A 21,685-nucleotide genomic window follows, 5' to 3' on the forward strand; every position below is an offset into this window, starting at 1 on the left:
TGTAGGAATCTCAGCAGTTGAACATCTGTGACTATATCCTGTCTGATATATCTCATAGATGAGTTTCTAAATCTACCGTATGAATACATTTGACATCTAATGAATGAGCACTGTTTGTTTTTTTTGTTGCCCATATATACACTGTTGCCCATAAAGTTGGAATATTGTTCAATACCCCCAATTTAGTTAAAGCCTGAATATACAGTTTGCAAAGGTTCATTGTGGTTTAAGTTTCACTGTGATATGTTTGGAAGAGTTTGATCAATAAAGTTGAGAAGATATTAACTTTATTTATCAAGAATAAATCACATTGTCACAATCATTTCATGAGAAGAGTTGAAAAACATTTGATTCCAACTTTACGGGCAACAGTGTGTATATGAAAAAAGTGTTGAACTAAGAATGCCGTAGTTATTAAAATCTATCTGAATATGTGCATTCTAATCTGTAACATTGTGGAATACATCCACCTTTTTATAATGAGATTACCGCAAATCCATTACATAGAATGCTTAACCCCCGACACCGTTAGCGCCTCAGAAATCATAAATCATACTTAGCATCCAGTTCTGTTTAATTTCCTTTTTGTAAAATGGTGACATAAATTGTGAAATGTGTGTGTGTGTGTGTGTGTGTGTGTGTGTGTGTGCATGCAAATGACGTCTTTTATGAGACAGTGGGAGAGTAAACAGCAGCATTACTGGGATTGATGTTAGCGGTGCTCAGAGTGCGCCATCTCATACATGTTTCATGATGCCAAACTCCAAGTTCAGCAGAGGCGTCTCTGCAGACACTCAGGAAAATGTCTGTGCTCCTGTTTAGTGACCTGCATCTTTGAGACTGATATAAAATTTAGTAGATGCAGGCAAACAACTCTGTAAGGACACAGGCTGATGTAGACTTCAATCACTGTAGACGAGTTACATCCTCAGAGAGTTTGGGTCCATATTTCAATTATTTCTTCTGACCAGCTTGATTTATTAATCTTAATTAGTAATTAATAAATAAGTACATTTTGTAAAGATGGTAGAGAACAAACGAGGGGATGACGATGAGTGTCGGGGATTTACACTTGATCAAAGATTTTTGTATACTGTGATTTTAATTTGCACTTATGAATTGTCTAATATCAAATGATGATCACCTGATAAATACATAATCAGTCAGTATATTGTGTACTTGGATATAGTGGTGGGGAAGTGAACTACATTTACTCAAGTTCTGTACACTCGTTTCTTCTTCTCCACTTTTCAGAGGGACGTTTGTTACATTTCTTTTAAATGGATTAAGGATTAAGATGTAACATAAAAGCAAATGATCAGCGTATAAACTATTTATCTATTCCCCGTTATTATCTATCTATTACTTTTCTGCATGGTAATAACTCCGAGCTCATTAAGATTTTTTTCCTGAACAGATTAAACCACGTGTGACGTGTGAATAATCAGTGCCACGGCACTGTTGACGGCCGACGGCCTTTTAATTTAATGAGTTGGACAACGAGGCTGCACGCCACCTTTTTATGAAGTGTGAAACCCCGCCAATCCAACTGCAGGGAGAGGGAGGGTGGTGGGGAGGTGGGGGTTGGAGCAATGGGAGTTTGTTTTTGGAATAATGTACATTTTTCAAACTATTGTTTGAAAAAGTTTGGGAAAAATAATGGGCCTGTCGGAACAACAGGCAGCTCTGTGGAGCGCTTTCGTGCCTTTTTACAGAGTGAAACCGCTGCTTCAGTCTCACCACTCTCATCGACCTTATTTCCAGCCCCAGAAGGCACCTGTTTTCTGCCAAAATGCTCTGATTAACCCCCTGTACACTACCTGTTGGGTGCTACTAGTGACTAGCTGGTGAAGAAAGACAAACATCTGCCAAACAAACGTCTGCTGGATGTGTAATTAGACAACTGGTACTTAAGTAGAGAATGTGATTATCACTGGCCTTTAATATGCACCAGCACATGTCTGTATGCCAGGCGCTGATCCACTACGTGAGGACAAACTAGATACTCGATCATTCGTCAACACTCACAGAGCCAAAGGTGTTGAACACTGATAGTTAGCAGAGGTGAAAAGAGACAGTCACACAGGATGTTTTGCCATCATCATTTATTTTTATTTTTTTTTACTGTTGGTACTTATAAATATCCAGTTTAAATACACTAGTAAAATAGCTTGGACATTTTCATGACTTGATATATTAACAGCTCCCGAAAAATTGAGATACTTTTAAGATTTCAGGATCTACAAACCTGAGCCACAAAAAGAAGAGAAGATCAACAGAAGGTTTGGTAACAGATGCTACACAGTAGCCGATAGCACACACACAGTTCCAGTCCTCCACGAGTTACTACTGCTTTATTACTGTGTTGTCGGTACCTCAGTGGGTACTAGCTAGGATTGAAAAACAAAACTTTTGAATACATAATAGCCAGATTAATAATAAATAGGTTCATCCTGTTTTTGTGATAAATTTTTGATAAGGATTGTTGAAGGCTGGGGCTTTGAGTAATTGGGAGATTGATTGCAAAGCATATTTATATTTAATATATTCAATGAAACGCTTCATGACAGAGTAACTTTTGGAGATCTGTAAATGTAGAGTAAATGATTTAGCAGTAGTATATGCAAGTGTCAAATCAGCAAAAGCATAATTTACTCATACATAAAACATACAATCAGACACTCCACTACCTCAGCCACAAACGCACAGGCCGTGTGCAACTCTTTTCACGATAATAATTTCTCTCCAAAATATCTTTTCCCATGCTAATATTGTCCCACTGTGCGCTCAGAATGGAGGCACATATTAAACTCCACAAGTCGGACCCACGTTATTACTAATTACATGTCTTTGGGTGCCAGATTTCTTGGGGTGAAATGAATGAGAAGAGAAGAAGGTGCTCCTGCTCCCCATGGTTAGCTGTAGATTAGAGATTTGTAGAAATGCAAGAGATTTAAGGGAACAAAGCATTTAGAAAAAAACAAAACAAAACCCAAAATATTCACACACACACACACACACACACACACACAGCAGGGGATCCGCTGGATCGAGGACACAGCAGCAGAATTTTGAAATAAAAATTACTCCTCAGATGCTCGTCGACTGTCTGATAACATCCATCTGTTATGGATGTTATAACATCCATCTGTTTTGTTCATTCCACTCCGTTTATGTTACTCATCGTCTGATTTTACATCCGCACAGCTCAGCAGTGACGTCCTACACTTCCCAGCATACTTTTTTTTTTAAATCAGCCCACACAGAAGGGGCTCGACCTGTGTAGGTGGAGGATGTAATGACAAGCTGGGTCCCATTCCAGGGCCCCCCCCCCAAGAGGACGTGTCCTTCGGAGGACTGAAGTCTAGCACTCTGAACCTGCACCTCCTCCTGAGACTCCTGAGACAGAGGAGAAGCTTCACTTCACTCAGGGCTGCTCACTGGGCACCAACACAGAAACAGCTTCTGAGGTTTCCTCTGGCTTTTGCATGCTTGGACCTGCACATCACAGACCAGTTACAGCTTACAGAGCCTTTCTCTATTGCTGTGTTCAAATTGTTTGCCAACAGCTAACTTAGTTAGTGCAATGTTACTATTCCTGATAAAAATGATGGGCACAACTGAAAGAAATAGGACCAGAGATGTCATAGTTATAACAGAATTATCCTTTGAAACAGCCAGTTTATGTCAGTACGTCCATACAAGTAGAAATTCTAAAATATTTGTGCTATTGATGGGAGAATTCAGCATGTAGTGATGAACAACATGTTTACAAGGACAGACAGCGCTGGTGCACGCCTGTTGTTCACCGCTACACTCTGCGATGTCCTTGTCAGAGCTTTACTTCTTTGTACACACGATTGAGTTACGTGATCATTATCTAACCAGGATCAGGGATCATCGGTGCTGCCCGCAGTGAGAGCACTGCATTTCTCGGTTGTGGTTATGGATGGGGTCAGCCTTGGGTGTTGGAACTGAAGGACTCTGAAGGAGGAGAACACTGAAACAGGACAGTAAATAAATGAACTTGAGTTTTCACTCTGTTAAAGCTCCTGCATACCCATTTTACACCCACGCAGGCATTTTCAATTATTGGACCCGATAAGATGTTCTCTCAGGACTGTGTGGGTGTATACAGACATCTTCTTGTGTCAGTTTTATTATACCTGTTATCTATGTATGTGTAATACGTAGTGTTTGGTGATCTCAACGTAAAACATGTACACTTCCATTTCCCTTTCACACCACTGACCCCCTGCTTTTACTGGACCGATGTGCTCGCATCACTTTCCTTCTTTCTCCCAGCTCTGCCTAAGATGTAGCGATGCTGCACGAGCCACACTTGTGTTACGTGCTGCTCTTACAGGAGCTGGGAACTCTAAAATCTCCTTTCCTGGACGACTCTCCTGCTTTGTCTCCGAACCCCCCCCCCAAAAATATGGCGTCTGCCAGCTTGATCGACGACTCCGCTTCTTATCAAATTAATTCCAAAGCACACTCTGAAACTTCTGAGGGATAGAGTTTCTATCACGATGCCAGTTTAAATCACTCGGCGGTTATTCTCCGTTGCATCTTCCCACTGTTTTTGTGATACTGAAAGACATCTACAGCGTTTGTCCTGCCTACACTCTGACTCAACTGGTGCGTAACAGTAATAACTCAAAACCTGTCTCCTCCACTTTATTTGTGTAACAAATCAGACAGTTTGCGTTGTAAAATTGCTGTTTTTCTGGAATGAGCGCAGTCAGTCACCTCCCATTTCTCCCTCCGCACACAAACATATTGAAACCATGCTCATTCAATTTGTTATAGTGATTGTGCGATGAGACTGAGGGAGCACAGGCTCTATCTTAAACTGCGGACGGGGACCCGAAATACATTACAGGCCTGCTCCTGCAATAACCACAGCGCTCACATGATTTCATGAGCCTGTCCCCTGGAACAAGCGACTATATTTCTCATTTCGATTGCAGAGTGAAAAGTTTTAAGAGCCCTCTCTCCATCTGTGAGTGTCTCTTCTCCCAGGTCATTGGTATAAAACGGTTATTAGGTTACTGATGGTCCATGTCTGATTGAAGCACATCTTTTCCTGTGAAGATTCTCGTTAAAAATAGGTCCAGTGTCGAAGCTCATTTTTTGGACACTTAGTTCGCTGCTTAGGTCAGCACGTTAGTCCTTTTCTAAGTGGACTCAGATTCCTCGGTGCCAGAACTCAGTGACGGTCAGTCTCGGGTCAGTTTGGTTTTTCGGTTCCTCGCTCGAACCTCCTTACTTGCTAGATTAGTCCATCACAGCAAAGGTACTCTGGTAGCTGGCTGGTGTCGGGCTGCTCACTGTGGCAGGACAGTCAGTACGTTAGTGATGGTCCATTTCTGGTCGGTGCAGTCCTGGATGGCCAGCTGGAAAGTGAACTCCGACTGTTTGCTCTCCACCAGCTCCAGACAACGCTGAGACTCCATGTTCTGGATGGAGCCGCCCTAAAGGGGAAACACAGAGGGGGGGGGGGTGAGATTCACAGCATACAAGGAGCAACGCACAGCAAGGTGATGCTGCGACTGGAAAATATATCACACATGAAGGATGCCGCTCCATTTGGCGCGTGTTCTGTCTGCTGAATGCATTATTTAGTGACATCGAGACAAAATTGAGCGCATTATTGCACTTCTTTACCATGGCCACTGTTTGAAGCTCTAAACGAACTGCTGAAGGCAGCAACAGTGAGGCTTTGCTAAAGGTCTGAAGATCAAATTGAATTTAAAATGTTTTTTGGTGTTTGCGTCTTCCTGGACGGTCGGAGGAGGAAAGAGGACTTTTTACTGGAGGGCTGAAATAAGGGCACCATGGTGCAGCTATAGCTAAGCAATCAAAATGAGTTCATTACTGACTCATATTTTATTTGATTAAATGGTATTTTGTTGGCAAGTAGCCGCGGTATGAGCAGGATAAAGCCCTCCGAGTTTGTGCGTGATTGTAATGGGTGATGGTTAGAGCTGTTAACACATTCACATGCACTGTAAATTGAGAATTATACCAGCAGTGGAGCTGTTGGCACATTAAATATCTAAATGCCACCTTTGGGGATAGAAACAAAGTCAGACGCCCTGTGCTGTTTTGGAAATGTAAGTGCTTCTACAGAGCAGACTTTGGCCCATTTGATGACATCATATAGGAGATTTGGACTCTTGCTATGACCTGAAAGGTGAGGGTCATGGGACAGACTGAGAAAGACGATGTCAGGAGGCCGCGTTTTGGTAGCCCTGCCAACTTGTCTACTTACAATAAGAAGGGAATCAGTGAAAATATCGCAACATCCATATTAGTACGCCTCACTAAAGGGTGGTTTCGCCTTCTACTACAATCCATTTAATTTGGGACCTGTATCTCTTTAATGTGTTGATCTTTAATGTGTTGAAACTTCCAGCAGCTCCGTCCAGAATGTCAAACATTAGATAACGAAGGGGGCACGGCTCAACACCAACACAGTGAACTGTAAAAGTTTCCCTTTTGAGCTGGTCTCACCTACGTTGGCAGAAAATGTTCTCATCCCTGGCGGGTGGATGGTAGATTTGGCTTTCGGTGACACTCGCACTTCATATTGTTAGAAGCCAGCTAGGGGAGCTGATTTAGTGTGTTTGGAGGCTGAAATACATGTTTAGCTGCTCGTAACATCATCCGTCATCATCGGATTAGTCTCATCACTTTTACCACCCACTATTCCACTCATGGAATGCCAATGCTAGAGTTTTTACAAGACTGTTAGTACAATTTAAGGTTTGGTGAATATGAACATGTCGCATGCATATTACATATTACTCCTCTTTCCGGTCATTGTGGTTATTTAGAGGAAGGCTGTGACCACCAGCCTGGTTTTCTGCTGATCTGGTTGAAGTTCTTAGAGGACGGTGTGGTCAGGGTGTATTCTAACCAGAGTAGGGCAGCGCATTTCTGTTTGAGAGAGAAGAGCTGTGATTCTGAACCTTCTGCAGGCCGACACAAACAGATCCCTGACACAAACTGTAGGCGAACATAAAAACCCATCAACTTATAGAAAGAATACACTCACATATTTAATGATTTTAATAAAGCCACACAACAAAGTATCCACCTGCCAGCCAGCCAGTATTCCCTGTGTCCATGGTTAAACTAAAGTTTGACTCTCTGGATCTTTTACAGCGCGTGTCCCGCCAGCTGCTGGAGGTGTGCTGTAAAAATTATGAGCCAGTTTATAGCAAAGCAGCAGAATCATATCACCTGTCAGGCACAGCCAGTATATATTTGACCTTGCGTTTTGAATTTCACAGCCTGTGATCACAAATCAGAATCATTTTAATACAGTGGACAGAGGGCAAGAGTCCACACTGCGGCAATGTGGAGCTTTCCACGTCCTACTTATGAATAAGTGCCTCACTCATCAAGAGCACCAACAAATAAAAAGCATCATTTATTCAGGTCGGCAGTGTTCGGCAACCTTTTGAACAGTCCTCTTAAAAATCATATCATGATGCTGTGCCCTAAACTGCCAGTGTTTTCTAGGTAAAATGCATAATTTTAGAGAACAGATCGAAATGGTGCACAATATTTAGAACGAGGACGAGTCTAAAAGACTGCCTCCGTGGGGGTGGGGAAATGAATGCACACCAGATAAGAGCGAGTGTCGCTGACCTGCGGGGGCCTTTCTCCTTAAACCTACAGTGACGTCTTTGGCCACTTGGGGGCAGCAAAAACAAGATGCCAATGCATCACTGACACATTGTCATCTTATGAAGCTGATATGACAAACCCGTTAGCAAACAGTGACTTATTTTGACATCCTGCAGACGCAGAGCAGCATTAGCATTCATCTGGAGTCACGTTAGTGTAAACCTGATGAATCTAATCCACTCTCCTTTTCCACCTGCTGCCTGCTGCTGAAACAAAGTTAATGAGAGAGCGAACCAGAGAATGAACCAAAACAATGAGCTGAAAGAAACTGAAGCGTTCCGTAAAGCCGAGGGAGACTGCGGAGTCGAGTGAACCCTGAAACACTGAAGTAGATATTTCACTGATGATTATTTGACCTGAAACAATTAGTCTTATAGTGGATTAATCAGCCAACAAAGATTTTGATAAATGATTCATTGATTCATTGTTTCAAGCAGAAAAAATCAAACATTAACTGCTTCCAGCTTCTCCAGACAGCTGCTTTTATTTTTTCCTCATCGTTGTAAATTGAAATATCTGAATTTTCAACTTTTGGTGGGATAAAAACAAAACAAGCAATATGAAGATGTTGGCATCAGCTCTCGATATCATAATGGTGACATGTCATAGACTAAAATACTGACAAGCTATATGATATAGGTCTTCTCTGTGTTGGTTTTCTGCTCTAGTTTGGTCACACCTGCATCTTTCAAGAACCCCAATGGTAAGAAACGTTTTTGACATTTCTGTAATATCAATGTTTCACTTAATGTCTCCTTTCTCTTCAGTAATAGAAACTGGACCAAACAAACAACTAACTGACCTGTGAAGGCTGTGAATCACGCACATGCTTTGTTTTTCTTTTTTTCTTTGTAACCTTCTCAATTTACAAAGACGCTGATATTATTTCTCTTGTTCTTTTTGTTTACCATACAATGGGCACTGTATTCTTTCTGTCATTGGTATTTAGATGTTTTTGGCAATACCGCAGATCTCATATTTGTGCCAATAAAGCAGATTGTAGTGAACTGAACTGAGAGAGATGAAGGGAGACAGTGCAGCGATGCAAAATCTGTGCGTGTTCGTGTGGTGACTCTGTATTTGTTCCTAACAATGTCGCTTTCAATAAGAGGCTTGCTTTACTGTCATTTAATATGAGCCTCTACCTCTCGATTGTGTGTGTGTGTGTACATCTCAGTTTCTTGAACAATAGGTTGGCACCCAAAGTAGGTCTTTAGTTATATGGCAAGAACAGTAATATGTTTTAATGAGCCTGAGCCTTGGCAGAGAGAAGACTAAACCCATTTCTGTCAAACTCGCTGTGTGCTTTAGGAAAATCAATATGCTTTACATCTCCCACAATAACACACACACACACACTGAGGACTGAGTGTACCACAGTGTTTTAGTGTATCTAACCGCTGAGTCTTGCTGCTAACTCTAGGTTCCCTATGAGAATGGGCTGACTGCACTACACATACAATAAAAATGTGGAACTGTGTTGAGCGATAACACAGTCACGCTCTCCTTGAGGACATCGATTCTCTCGGCCCGCTCGTCTGTGCGCACAGATATCTGCTGGCCGGTGTGTGTGCACGTGTGATCACTTGATAACACACTTTCTGGTGTCACACACACACACACACACACGCACGTTCATCGATGAGAGGGGGACCGAGAGGAGAGGGAATCTATGCGAGATGCTCATATGGGATTTACAACAGTTAACCTCTATTTACATTGATCCCAGGCTTCTCAGTGAAATGCTAGACCACGCTGTGCTAGGAACTCAGTTAAATCCTATTTGATTTCTAATGATCGACCGGTTGAACCCCTCAAATCTTTATACAGATCACTTTCATGTGAGACAGGTAGAATATAACACGGCTCAAAATCCAATTTGAGAGGCAATAGCGAGTCAATTACCTGTTTTAGAAAAGGGTGAAAAGCTTCAACAAGGTCGACCTAATGAGGGTTTCAGCAATGGAAGGCGCCTGTAAGTATTGATTGTATTGTGGCCTTTCACATATTTGCTGATAATTGCTACTGTTTTAAATTGGCCTCTTTGTATTTCATGTCCTCTCCACCTGCATCTGGGGACAAAAGACTTTGTCAGACTGCATATTAGCTAATAGGGTATCTAAAATCCAGTCACACAAAGGGTTCTGCTGCATACGGTACGGACAGCAGCTGATTCACAAGAAGTGCTCATTTGAATCAGAAGCTTCATCAAGGAGGGACAGAATCAGCACCTTGTTAGAGGTGAAGCTGAGATCCAGGAACAGCATTAGAGAGTGGACATGAATACAGAGCTCTAGTTATTCCCCATGAGGAGAGGCCAGACCACCTTAAAGCTGCACAGTTCAATATTTTTACAAGTATTTATATTTTCATGTGGATGAAATAACGATGTGTAATGTGAATGGAGTCCATTCCACAAACCCACAAAGAATTATCATCAACTCTGCAGTTTCCCTCAGCTCTGCAGAGCAGTCTTTCAACGTATTGTTTAGTTTTACGCCCTGCTATTGGTTTGATTCAATCTCACAGGTCTCAGTGTTTTCCAGAAGCAGCAGGCAGCAGTTTTCTAATAAAAGACTCTGATAAACCCCATTGTAAACTAAAATCTTATCAATAGTGTGCTGATAGCTTAATGCACTGGCCCCCGAGGGGCCAAAACAATCAAATGATGCAGGTTTACGTCTTCTCTCAAACAGCTTCATGTATTTTGGGGCATAGTCAGTAATTACCAGCAGGATTTCCCCCAGAAAATGAGTAGTGCCGGTGACGCTTGATGCCTCCTCATCAATCTCTCATCCACTGAGCCATGCAGGACGGAGCCTGACAGCCTGTCATCTGTGTTAATCAAACGACTTACCAGGTCACAGTCTTAAAAGAAACCAAACGATTAAAGTTGCTGTGTGAAACAGCCCTTTCCCCCCCCCCTCTAATGTTTTATTTAATAAAGGTGTACTCAGCTGATGTGACACAGCAGGCAGTCATTAATTCATTAGAGGGAGTCTGTCTGTGCTGTTCAGCTGTTCTATACACTTTACCAAGTTGAAAGAACAGCTCGGACCAGACTGTATGTCTGTGTTTGAGGATACACTTCCAAGGATTTTGCCCCCACTGCCTTATTTTACTGCATTGCACAAAACACACCATTCCTCCACAACTTCAGCCGTCAGGAACAGCAGGAGCTCTGCAGCACTGGGTTTGACTTTTTTTTTAACTTCTACACTGCCTGCCGCAGTGGGCTGCTAATGGGACATTATAGCAGGAAAGACTCTTCATGGTGGACCTTCGCTGATGGCTCTTACTGTATATGGAACAGTAAAAGAACCATTAAAGTAATCACAATGACCTTTCTTACCCCTCTGCTCCGAAAACCAGTCAATTGGCTTTCCCTCAGTATACGACCTCCTGAGTGACTTCTAACAAGTGTACTTAAAAGTCTGCTCTACCTCTTGGCTTCCCTGTGGAGTGCAGCTCTGACTAAGTGTACAGAAGAAAAGGTAAGGCATATACAAGCACACACACACTCTTGTTCCCACAACCTTTTACACACACCTATGCATGCACACACACACACACACACACAGACAAATACTCTGGCATTTGTCCAGCACCTCGTCCTCAAATCAGCCGTGAGCCTGTCTGTCATTCTGCAGAGTGCAGAGTTGGACCACACTATTGATTCCCTGCTATTAAGGCGGGAACACTAGTTAATCAGTCGGTCAGACAGCCAGTCAGCCAGAAAGCTATCAGACAGCACAGCCAGTCAGCGGGTTGGCCCGACAGGGCAGGCAATCCGTCAGCAAGAGGCTCAATCACCAAGTCATTCACCTCAAAGGATGTGGTGAGCAAAAGCACTGCCCGAAGCGAAAACATCACAGAAGACTGGAGCATCAGACATCAAGTGCCTGTGCAAATGCAATTCATATAAAAGTCAAATTTGCTGAAATAAACCTATTTTATTTTCACAGAAATGAAGCAGCAACAGTGAAGCACGTCTGCTCCCCTTAAACTGAGGCGTCACAGATTCCCTGTATTTGTCATAATTACATTCTGAATGAATAATATCCATCCATCCATCCATCCATCCAATCCATCCATCCATCCATCCAATCCAGACCAGGGCACTCCACACATCCGTCTCCTGAGCAACGTTTTCCAGCTCTTCCTGGGGGATCCTGAGGCGTTCCCAGACCAGATGAGGTACAAAATCCCACCAGAGCATTCTGGGTTCACCCTGGGGTGTCCTCCCCATTGGATGTGAACAGAAGACTTCCAAGTGGAGGGGCCCAGGAGGCATCCTGACCACATGCCTGAACCACATCAGCTGGCTCCTACCAGCTTTCCTCCCTCCGGATGTCTGAGCTCCTCTTTTGACTGAAAACCCAAGTGGTCTAATCACCTCGGGGAGGGGGCCACAAGTGCCCCTTAATAATGCTCTAAGGGGTTACTGCTCGATCCAAGAGGGACATGAACTACAGTGTGAGAATGACACACCTGTTAGTTGCTACAAAATACTATTAAAATGATGTAAGAAATGATATTAGACCGTTTGTATTTGACATACAGTATAACTAATGTCATTTTTGATTGCACTAAAGAATTTTATAAAATCATGGATGAAAATAATTGTCCATAAGCAAGTCCACTCCTGAGCCACGGATAGCGGCAACTCAAAGTGGAGTACAAATCTCCAAAGCAAAGCATTGTTAGGCTTCATGTCTATTTTTACAGTCATTGTGTACCTGAGCACCGCTGAAACACAGGTGACCTACACAGTGGTGCTGTGCCTGAATGCATCCTGCGAAGACTGAAGCTGCTGCTTTCACCTCACGGCTCGTGTGGACGCTGGGTGAGCTGACCTCCAGATAATTATATCCCAGGCTTGTTGTCAGTAGGATGTTGTTGGCGAACGCGCAGAAGTTTGATGATGCTAGAATCACGTCTTCTAAGAGAGTTTCACAAGGCGTTGGAGGGGGGAAAGAATTTCATCCTTCATTAACTTAAACCAGCCAAACACCCACACTTAAGTAACACAGTAGATATCCAGTGTGTATACAGCACCCTTGGGGTCATATGTACACATTGCTACTGTACAGTTTTTCCTCTGCAGATTTTTTTTAATTGACTGTAAAGATGACAAGTATTTATACGCCTATGAATGATGTACTATGTGCACTGTGCTCAGCTGCTTACATGAAACGAAAGCCTTGCAAAACGCCTCTTACAGAAGGCAATTGGCAAAGTTGAAGAAATCACGAGGTGGGACAATATGAGGTTTATTCTGCAGGGGATGCACTTCTGAGATATTGAACTTCAACAATTTGACAAAGCAGATGGCAAAGCCGCTATGTACCTTCTAAATATTTAAAGCCAAAGGGTTCTTTCTTATTACATTGCACAAGCAGAAAGTAATATTTGCAGTTCACGAAGATGTCAATAACACCAATCTGATTGTGAAGTCATACACAGCACACACAGTCATAGCAATTAAAAGTTTCCAAAAGTGTTATTGACTTATGCCACAGCTGTGTGTGTGCAGAGTGTGAAGAAGACACGAGCTGGTGTTTGCAGTGTTCACAAACTCTTAGGAAGGAGCTGCTCAGGGAGAAGTTCTAAAAAGTGAACGCAGGCGAAACTCCACAAAGAACTGTCATACGTAGGGTGGTTTAAATAGCATCTATCGTGTACTAGAAATACATGATTATCTGAATGCTACGCAGAAACCCCCCCCCTGTGAAATACAACAGTCGAGGAGTGCATAAAGAATGTAAGCTACATCAAACTACTGTGAGAGTTATTTCCAGAGCTCTTCGGGGTTATACAGAATACTGTGATCAATAAGAATAGCTGTTTGCTCTTGATGTCTCAACTTTGCTCTCATCTGCAAGCTAAGTCCTCTCGGTCAGGAAGCTCTGTGAGCATAGCAGGTGGAGCAGCTGCACCCCCACTTTTAGACCTGGGGGAGAAAACTAGTGCTTTTGCACCTCCACATTTTGTTCAGACAAACCTTTGAGCAAGTTTGGATCAAAACTAGTTCTATCTGGCTGTGTCATTTCCTGTCCTTCCAGAAGCCGGTTTCTCACATTAACTCTGGACAATTCCCGAAGAATCAGGACTGTAGCACACAACCACACAGTCTATGTACACAACAGGAGGCTGGCTGTGTCTGTGCGACCTACTGGAATACTCCATTTGGTTTAGCTGAGGGCTGCAGGAGGCAGGACACGAGTCTGAAGCACTCTGCGGTTGTAATTCTGTGTTTTTAAGCGTTTACCGGAAATAAAAATACTTTTATTTTACTAGGAAATGCAGGAAGTCTTCTACAAAACACTGGAGAACCACGCAAGATACGATAAATAGCTATGTTACTGTGCCTTCAGTGTCTGTGTGGGTGGTTTTCAATCACTGAGCATGAAGAAGCTGCGTTCTCTCCGCCAGGATTAGGCCCCTGTTCTTTAGGGTTTACTTTTTTACCTTATTGTGGATTAGAAACTGAGATGCATGCGATGCTGAATCAGGTCACAAACGCGACAAAAGCTTGGTTCTGTGGCAAAATATGTCCAGATGAGTTAAGTAGTCTCACAATTTGCCTTGGCACAACGAAACATTAATATTTAATGATGCAATATAAATTGAGCTTTATACCGAAAGAGCGGCCTTATTGTTCACTGTTGAAGGCTCTATATTGTAGGAATAGAATTTTCAGATGTTAATTAAATGAAGAATTTACCACCATACCTCCCTTTTCTATCACTAGTCATGGTGTCCATCAGAGGATGAACTGATGTAAGAAAATAAAGTGATGTCAGAGAACAGTTCTTGTTTTTATGAGGCAATTTCTCCCCCGTCTCCCACTTTCCCTCTCTCTGTCTCCCTACTGACTGCTGTTCCCTTAGAGTCAAGCTCAGTTCAATATTGTAAAAGATCTACTTATCAATAATTCACAAATACTGACTGCCCGCTTCACATGAAACGCTGCCTCCCTCTGTCTCTCCTCTTTTCCAGCAGTCTCTCTCCGACTTTTCCCTTTTCTTTACTCTCCTCTGTTCTTTCCTGACGTTCTCTCGCCTTGCCTTTCTCCGGCTCTCGCCTCTTTCTTCTTTCTTTTTCTGCCCGTATCTCTACACCTTTCTTCTTCGTCTCAAGCTGTATATTTCTTTTTTTTTTTTCTGCCTCTCTCATCTCCTTGTGTCTCCATCTGTGTGTCAGCTCCTCAAGCCTACACTCTCCAAGGCTTTCCTACTCCCAACATCCTCAGTGCTAAAGAGCAGAATTATAGATACGTGCATAAACACAAATATACAGACACACTTCTGGTACCTGTGGTTAGGCTGTCAGCAGCCCTCTGGCCTAACACAACTAGCACTGGGATGGTTTCAACAAACTTTGAAAACCATCCTCATAACTAACTTACAAAAAGAATTGTTAGGTCAAAGGCTAATCTGTATTAGTGTCTGTTACAGGCCAGCACAGGGCTGATGTTAGCATAAAGACTACTGCATAAACTCATGTAGTGAAGCACGTGATAAGACAACGCATGCTTATGGTGCGTGTTGTTTGATCAGACTACTGTTGACGTGTACTTAAGCTCCAAGCTTCCTGATTAGCATAAATTGCATTGCACATGATAATGCTACAGCAGCCAGCATAAATCAGGGGATGTGCCTGAGAATCACTGGTCATGTTAACAGTGCAAGTGCCTTTAATTATTTGCTTGGTTAAACAATATTCCATTTAATGTATCACCACTGATAGATGGAAGACTCCAGACTTCCCTCTGAATGCGACTGCTGTGTAATCTGTTAAATGAAAGCTGCACTAATTACATATTTTTTTTTATAAGCAGTTTGTCAAACTGTTATGTGTAATGTACGGGGGTTGTTGCTGCCAGTGACGAACCCACAGAGAATTATTACATGGATTTAAAAAAAAAAATTTTGGCTCAATGTTTGGGTTTTCCAAGCACAGCTATGCACATGTACAACCGTGTTTCCAGTTGTAGCTGGCAGAAAAAACACAGTGAAAACCCGACATATACAATCTGTCCAGCACCAAACAAATATGTAAGTAATATAAGTGTGATGTAAAAATAGCGTAACATTAACAGATAAAGAACTAAAAGGAGACTCAATAAAGGACCGAATCATCAGGTTGCCAGAAAAATGACGTCCAAATGGACGCTAGTGTTATTCTGTCTCTGCTGGATGTGCAAAGGAGGAGCTGCGTGCCAACAAGTTGGCCATTCTAACTGTGGAGGGTGATAATATGGAAATATTGTGCTTTGAGCATATATTGCTGCATGAGTGGCAAAAAAAGAATCCATTGATGGGGATTTAAAAATCTAATCCTTGTATCATCACTGTGACTTTTTCTCACAAATTTCTTTTTACTGGGCGCATTTGCAACAACAGCATCAATAGTGATGTGTTAAGCTTTTTCTTTCTAGACACCTAAAGTGAGCGCTGCCTGATCCTGTGTGCTTTGTCTGCTTCTCAGTCTGTATATAAAATCTGTACACTTTGCTGTTCCAATTGATTGGAATTATTCTCAGGCTGTAACTACATATTACTTTTATAAGTGAAGATGTCTTTGCCATTTGGTATGCACACTCTACTGACTCTGTAACTTTAACTTTTAATCCCTTTTCACTAATAGGGAACAAGTTTGACCCGAGAAATGTGATCAAATGTTGAATTTACTGTATTTCGTTTCACGTCTCTCTTTCCCTTTTGAATCTTTAATACATTTAACATTTCATCTGCTCTGTTAGAAAAGCAAGCAGTTCAATCTCAGGCCTTATCTGACTCCTCCACCAAACTTTTTATGAAGAAAATGGGCTTCTTCTTTTCAAAAGCCCCTGGGGATGTGCCTAATGAGCTTCATCTCTTTGACTTCTGACATAAGTTAGAATTGAGATCTCTGATTCTGGCCAATGCTAATTAGGGGCAGATTCCGCTGCCAATGTGCCCAGTAGCTACAGACAGAGGAAGCTGGAGAGCTGGGGCATGGTGAGGTATTGTTCTCTGAGGACACTGGACGATGGAGGAGAGAGAAAGAGGGAGGAAGGATTCTAAATGATCGTTAAGTAAGCCTCTTATTCAGTCTGATGTCTGGGACAAAAACACTGCACACATGCACACACAAAGACCAGAGATGCCTAAGGCATGAATACAGTAGTGTCTTCTTTATACTAATTATCCAGCTCCCTCTACTTATCTGTCACATTTTAAGACAACATTAAAAGTGTGAAGATTAAAAATAAGACAGAGGCTTGTTAAAAGTCAGAAACTCTGGATGTGTGGAAGCTCATTATCCAACTGAAGTAGATGTGCTTTTAAAATTGTTATAAAACAGCAGACGTGTGCTAACAAAACCAGGAGAGGTGCCTTCGAGAGTCAGATGCACAGTGGTAGGGAGAGGCTTGAATCCCACTCAATTATTTTAAAAAAGGCACTCTAAAACCATAGGGCTTCGGCCCAGCAGACAAGAAGCAGCAGGAGCAGTTAGGCTACATACTGAATACCAATTAGCCGACTAATAAGATCAAAGGTACATCTAACCAGACTTGAAGCGGCTGAAACATGTGCACAGCTGGAGTTTGGTGTGTCTGTCTTGTGCACGGACGGTGTTGGCTGAAAAGGCTGCGTTGTCCACGTGGTCCCCGTGCTCGAGTGCGGCTTACCTGAGTGAACGTCCAGGTGAGCTTCATATGTTTGGTAGCTGCGTAGCTGCACTCCAGCAGCCTGGGTCTGCTGTTCACGTCCACCAGACACTTGTTGTCGTCGTCGTCGATCGTCGGGCTGAGCACTCCGAGGTGAAGCTGCTGAGAGCTGGTGTAGTAGACATTCTGCTGGGAAACAGAAACAGGGGCTGAGGGAGGAGGACTTTCCGAACGTGTTTGATGAAGGCCCTCAAGAGCCTCCATCCAGCCTTAGTAGCCAAAAGTAAGAAAGACTCCTCTCTCCTAAGCAGGTGAAAAACATCCTCTTTAATGTGTATTGTACTATTCAAAATATCAGAGGGTGTTTTTTGTTAGAATTTCACCAAACAACCTAAAGGAAGTGATTTCTGGGTACCACACATCCTGATTTTCCACTTTATTCCATTTTCGACTTGCGGTTGAACTTTATATTGTTCATTGAGTGATTTTTAATTTTCCATTCTTATTTTATACTTCTATTCTGCTAATTAGTAATTACAACTGGTACCTTGTATTTTCATTCATATGCTATCATCCTAATTTATGATTTGCATCTTCCTGATTTGCATATACATACATGCCAGGCTATGGCTGCTAAACCCCTGATTGTACTGAATTGAGCAATGGGGGGTTTTATTTGTTTATGACTTTTCATTTGTAAGAGGGATAATGTGTTATTTCTTTTATCAAACCTTACACTTTAATGCACTGTTTAAAAAGAATAATGTTAAGCATAGTGTAAACAGTAATGGGCCTCAAACAGACCTCTGTGGCACCCCACTACTGTTGGCCACATGACTTGACTTAGCATCAGTCAGCACATTTTGGGCATCTTCTGTACTAGTTTCTTATGATCAAGAGAGCTCCAGTGAGACCGCAGATACTTCTGCATTTTATAATAATGCACGTTTTCAAATCCCAAGCTGTGGCCTATATTCTCAGAGAGTTCAGTCATTAGCAGCGGGGAGTACTGTAAGTAGGCTAATTTCAGAATATTAAGTGTATTTTTTTTATCTCACCTGCAAAATTTGCCAGGTCTCTAAACAGCATCCTCACTTTAAATGTTGCAAGAAATAAACAGACCACCTGTAACTGATCTAATTAAGAAGAAAAACTGAAAGGAAGAAAAGAAAGGAGGAGGAAATATTCAGCGGCAAGAGATGAAGGAGGGAGAGGAGAGGTCAGGGATGGCTAAACATTAGCTGAGGCAATTTTGCATACCTGAAAAAAACAAAAAAAGAGAAAACACAAGGACATGGTAATGAATGCAAATGTTGGCCCAGTTTTGAAGCCTACCGAGGTAAATCAATCACACCTTAGTGTGTAGTTTAAAAATCCAGACCATAATGTGAGACATGCATTTCCTCAAGTCTGACAGAACAGAAGAAGATGAGACAAAGAATCACAGACAAGCTGACACGAGTAAAGGAAATGGGAAGGATCAAGGTCGACATGAATTCCAAACAAGCAGAGAAAGTTGAGAAGGAGGCGTAACGGAAACACCGGCTGTGTGCTAATATTGTGTGTGTGTTTGCACAGGAGCGTGTGGAGGCTCTGAGGAGGTAATTGATGAGAATGATGACCGTCTTGCAGGAACAGGACATTTCTTGATACGAGCCGTTATCACACTGTGAACCAGCCGCAGAGCTTTAAAGCTGCTGTTTAGAAACACCGTGAGACCGACACCAGCACAGACTGTCGTGTGCATGCAGTGTGTCGAGCATGTGTGAAGGCTTCTGAGCGAGGACCGCCTTCTCTGTGTATGTGCATGTGCGCTAATAAGAGCGATTAAAGTTGCATCTGTCAATAGATTGATGCTTAGCTCCCAACAGAGGGCTTAATGCTATCTCCTCTCCTGTCACGGATTCCTAAAACCTCTAATAGAAGGATTAGCACAGTGCTGTGTTAGACAGACAGCAATCTCTCCTGACAGATGCACACATTAACAGGCACGGACAGAAGAAAGCCTGTGAGCCCGGCTGATTTTCTGGTGTTTAATGTCTATCTTCTGCAGATGACATTTGGATCTGAGCAAGCACCCAAAGAGACCAAAAAGCTTGATGTTTAGTGATCAGATCTGTTTTTTTCAAGTGCTGTGTGATACATTCTAGATACCAAGACAGAAGTTGGTCACTGTTGACATGAAGCACAGCACAACAGATGTACCGTAGAGCCTATGGTACATGCTGACCATGGCTGGACCTTTTACGTAAAACAAAAATCAAAGTTCAGAGGCCCCTAGCAGCGTTCAAAGATGTCTCCTGCATGGAGCATTATTGTGTGTGAGGACATGACATGGCCTTCTGCCCATCAGACTTTGAGATTCTTCCGCACTATTGTAAAATGTGTCCAGAAAATGGTGTCAGGGGGGTTAGCAGAAACAGAGAAGGTCCTCCCATGAACATGAGAGCATCCATCATTTCAAGTGTTCCAAAATCATGTGCTTAAGTGCCCTCCGTAAGATGAATGGAGGCCAGCCATAAGCACACAAGTAAATGTGGGGATTCCTGAATCTTTGGTTCTCTCTCTTAATTAAAGAGTTTGGTCTAGACCTGTTCTTTATGGAAAGCGTCTTGAGATAACGCTGTTATGAATTGGCGCTATATAAATAAAGATTGATTGATCTATTGGTCGATGTACGTTAAATAAGTCAAGGTTGACTATTGGTTTCACACGAGACACAAACAACAGTCTCCTGGTTGAAAGTCCTGCAGACTTTGTTGCTCTTCATACGACGTCACCTGACTTCCTCCTACGCTCCTGTCATAATTACTTCTGCTACTAGAAGTCACTTGCGCACACATTTGCTGTTTAACCCCTATGAAGAAATGACTTTTGTTGTCGTTTCCAACGTGACGATGGGCTGCTACGCTGAAGTTAAAAAGGCCTCTAGCGGTTGTAGGAGTTTTGAGTTTTGGGAGATGTGTGGTGATAACAGAGTGATGAAACGTCTGCGTAGAGAGGAGCTCGGTTGGGTCGACTGAACGTCAGACTTTAACACAAGAGACTGCTGCTTCCTATCCAACAGTCAACACTTGCCTCTTTCAGACCGCATTCATTCCCTGACCGTGATCGGATGTTTTTTTTTTTTCAGGTTTCTCTGAACAATATTTTATTAGATTTTAAATAACAGAACAAAATAAGGAACCAATCAGCACGAGATCCAATCAAGTGTACAGACTGCAATAAAGAGAGACAAGGACTACAATCAGCGCACAAGGTCATCGCATACCAACACATGGATTACATTATTATCATCTGTACTTCTTCCCTTTCCTTCCCTGATAACAAGATACACAGCAAACAAATAGCATTACAAAGCTTACCGTTCACTTGTAAAAACAAAGGAAGAACATCCCTTTTGTAGCAGACCAAGAAGGGCATCAGGAAGATAATTAAGAAATGGTTGCCAAATGTGATAAAAAACATTATCATTCCCTTTCAAGGAGGCACTGAGGTGTTCCATGGGAAAAACTTGGAAAGTCTCATTGTACCATTGAGTAACTGAGGGAGGCTTCTCCTTTATCCACTGTAAAAGAACACAGCGTCTTGGTAGGAGCAAAAGTTTTTCCAGTAAGGTCAGCTGTGCAGCGGTTAAAGGGAACTGCCTGATAGGGATATTCAGAAGGAACAGGCCTGGATCTGTCTTTATTGTTTTGAGTAGTATTGAACTAAGTTCTTTTGCAACATTTTTCCAGAATCTAGATATTAAAGGACACAACCAGAAGCAATGCTAATAAGTTCCCACCTCTTTTTTACACTTGATGCACATGGCAGAGACCTGGGGGTTTATCTTGTTCAAAAGGTAAGGGGTGCACTGAAGTCTGGGTAATATTCTATACTGGTTTTCTCTCAGTCTGTTACACAAAAATAATTTCTTTGCAGATTCCGTGATGGGATGTTTGTTACTGTAACTATGATGATGACGAAGGTTGCCTTACTTTAATGATACAGTCATCTGAACCCTCTGTGTTTGTAATCCTGTTTCTGCCCAAGAAAAAGAAAATCAGAAAACAGTGATGTCCTGTCCTGATTGTACTGCTGACGTCAGACCATGTGTTCTTCTGTAGGGCATGGACCAACCACACATTTTGAAGTGTCATTTGGAAGAAGATTAGAAACATTAGGAACCAGCGTTTGGCGACCGCGAGTATCGAGCACACGTCATGTTAAGATATCTTGTTTCAAGCAAAGTGTCAAAAGAATGCACAGACTAGGCAAAATCGACTGGATACTCAATTCCAGTAGAAGGCGAAGAAATATTTTTCTATCTTTTACATAAATGTT

General features: G+C 42.3%; 1 protein-coding gene across 1 annotated transcript in view; it reads right to left on the reverse strand.

The window, feature by feature from the left end:
• Positions 1 to 5,330: 5,330 nt before the first annotated feature.
• Positions 5,331 to 21,685, reverse strand: part of LOC139202031 (polypeptide N-acetylgalactosaminyltransferase 18-like) — a 133,283-nt gene continuing 116,928 nt past the window's right edge. The window contains exons 10-11 of the mRNA XM_070831493.1: positions 17,381 to 17,548; positions 5,331 to 5,477 (exon numbers count right to left, since the gene is read on the reverse strand). Coding sequence (XP_070687594.1) covers positions 5,331 to 5,477; positions 17,381 to 17,548 — 315 coding nt within the window. The remainder of the gene's footprint in view (positions 5,478 to 17,380; positions 17,549 to 21,685) is intronic.

The sequence above is a fragment of the Pempheris klunzingeri genome, chromosome 5 (genome assembly GCF_042242105.1).
Source record: "Pempheris klunzingeri isolate RE-2024b chromosome 5, fPemKlu1.hap1, whole genome shotgun sequence".
Classification (NCBI taxonomy): domain Eukaryota; kingdom Metazoa; phylum Chordata; class Actinopteri; order Acropomatiformes; family Pempheridae; genus Pempheris; species Pempheris klunzingeri.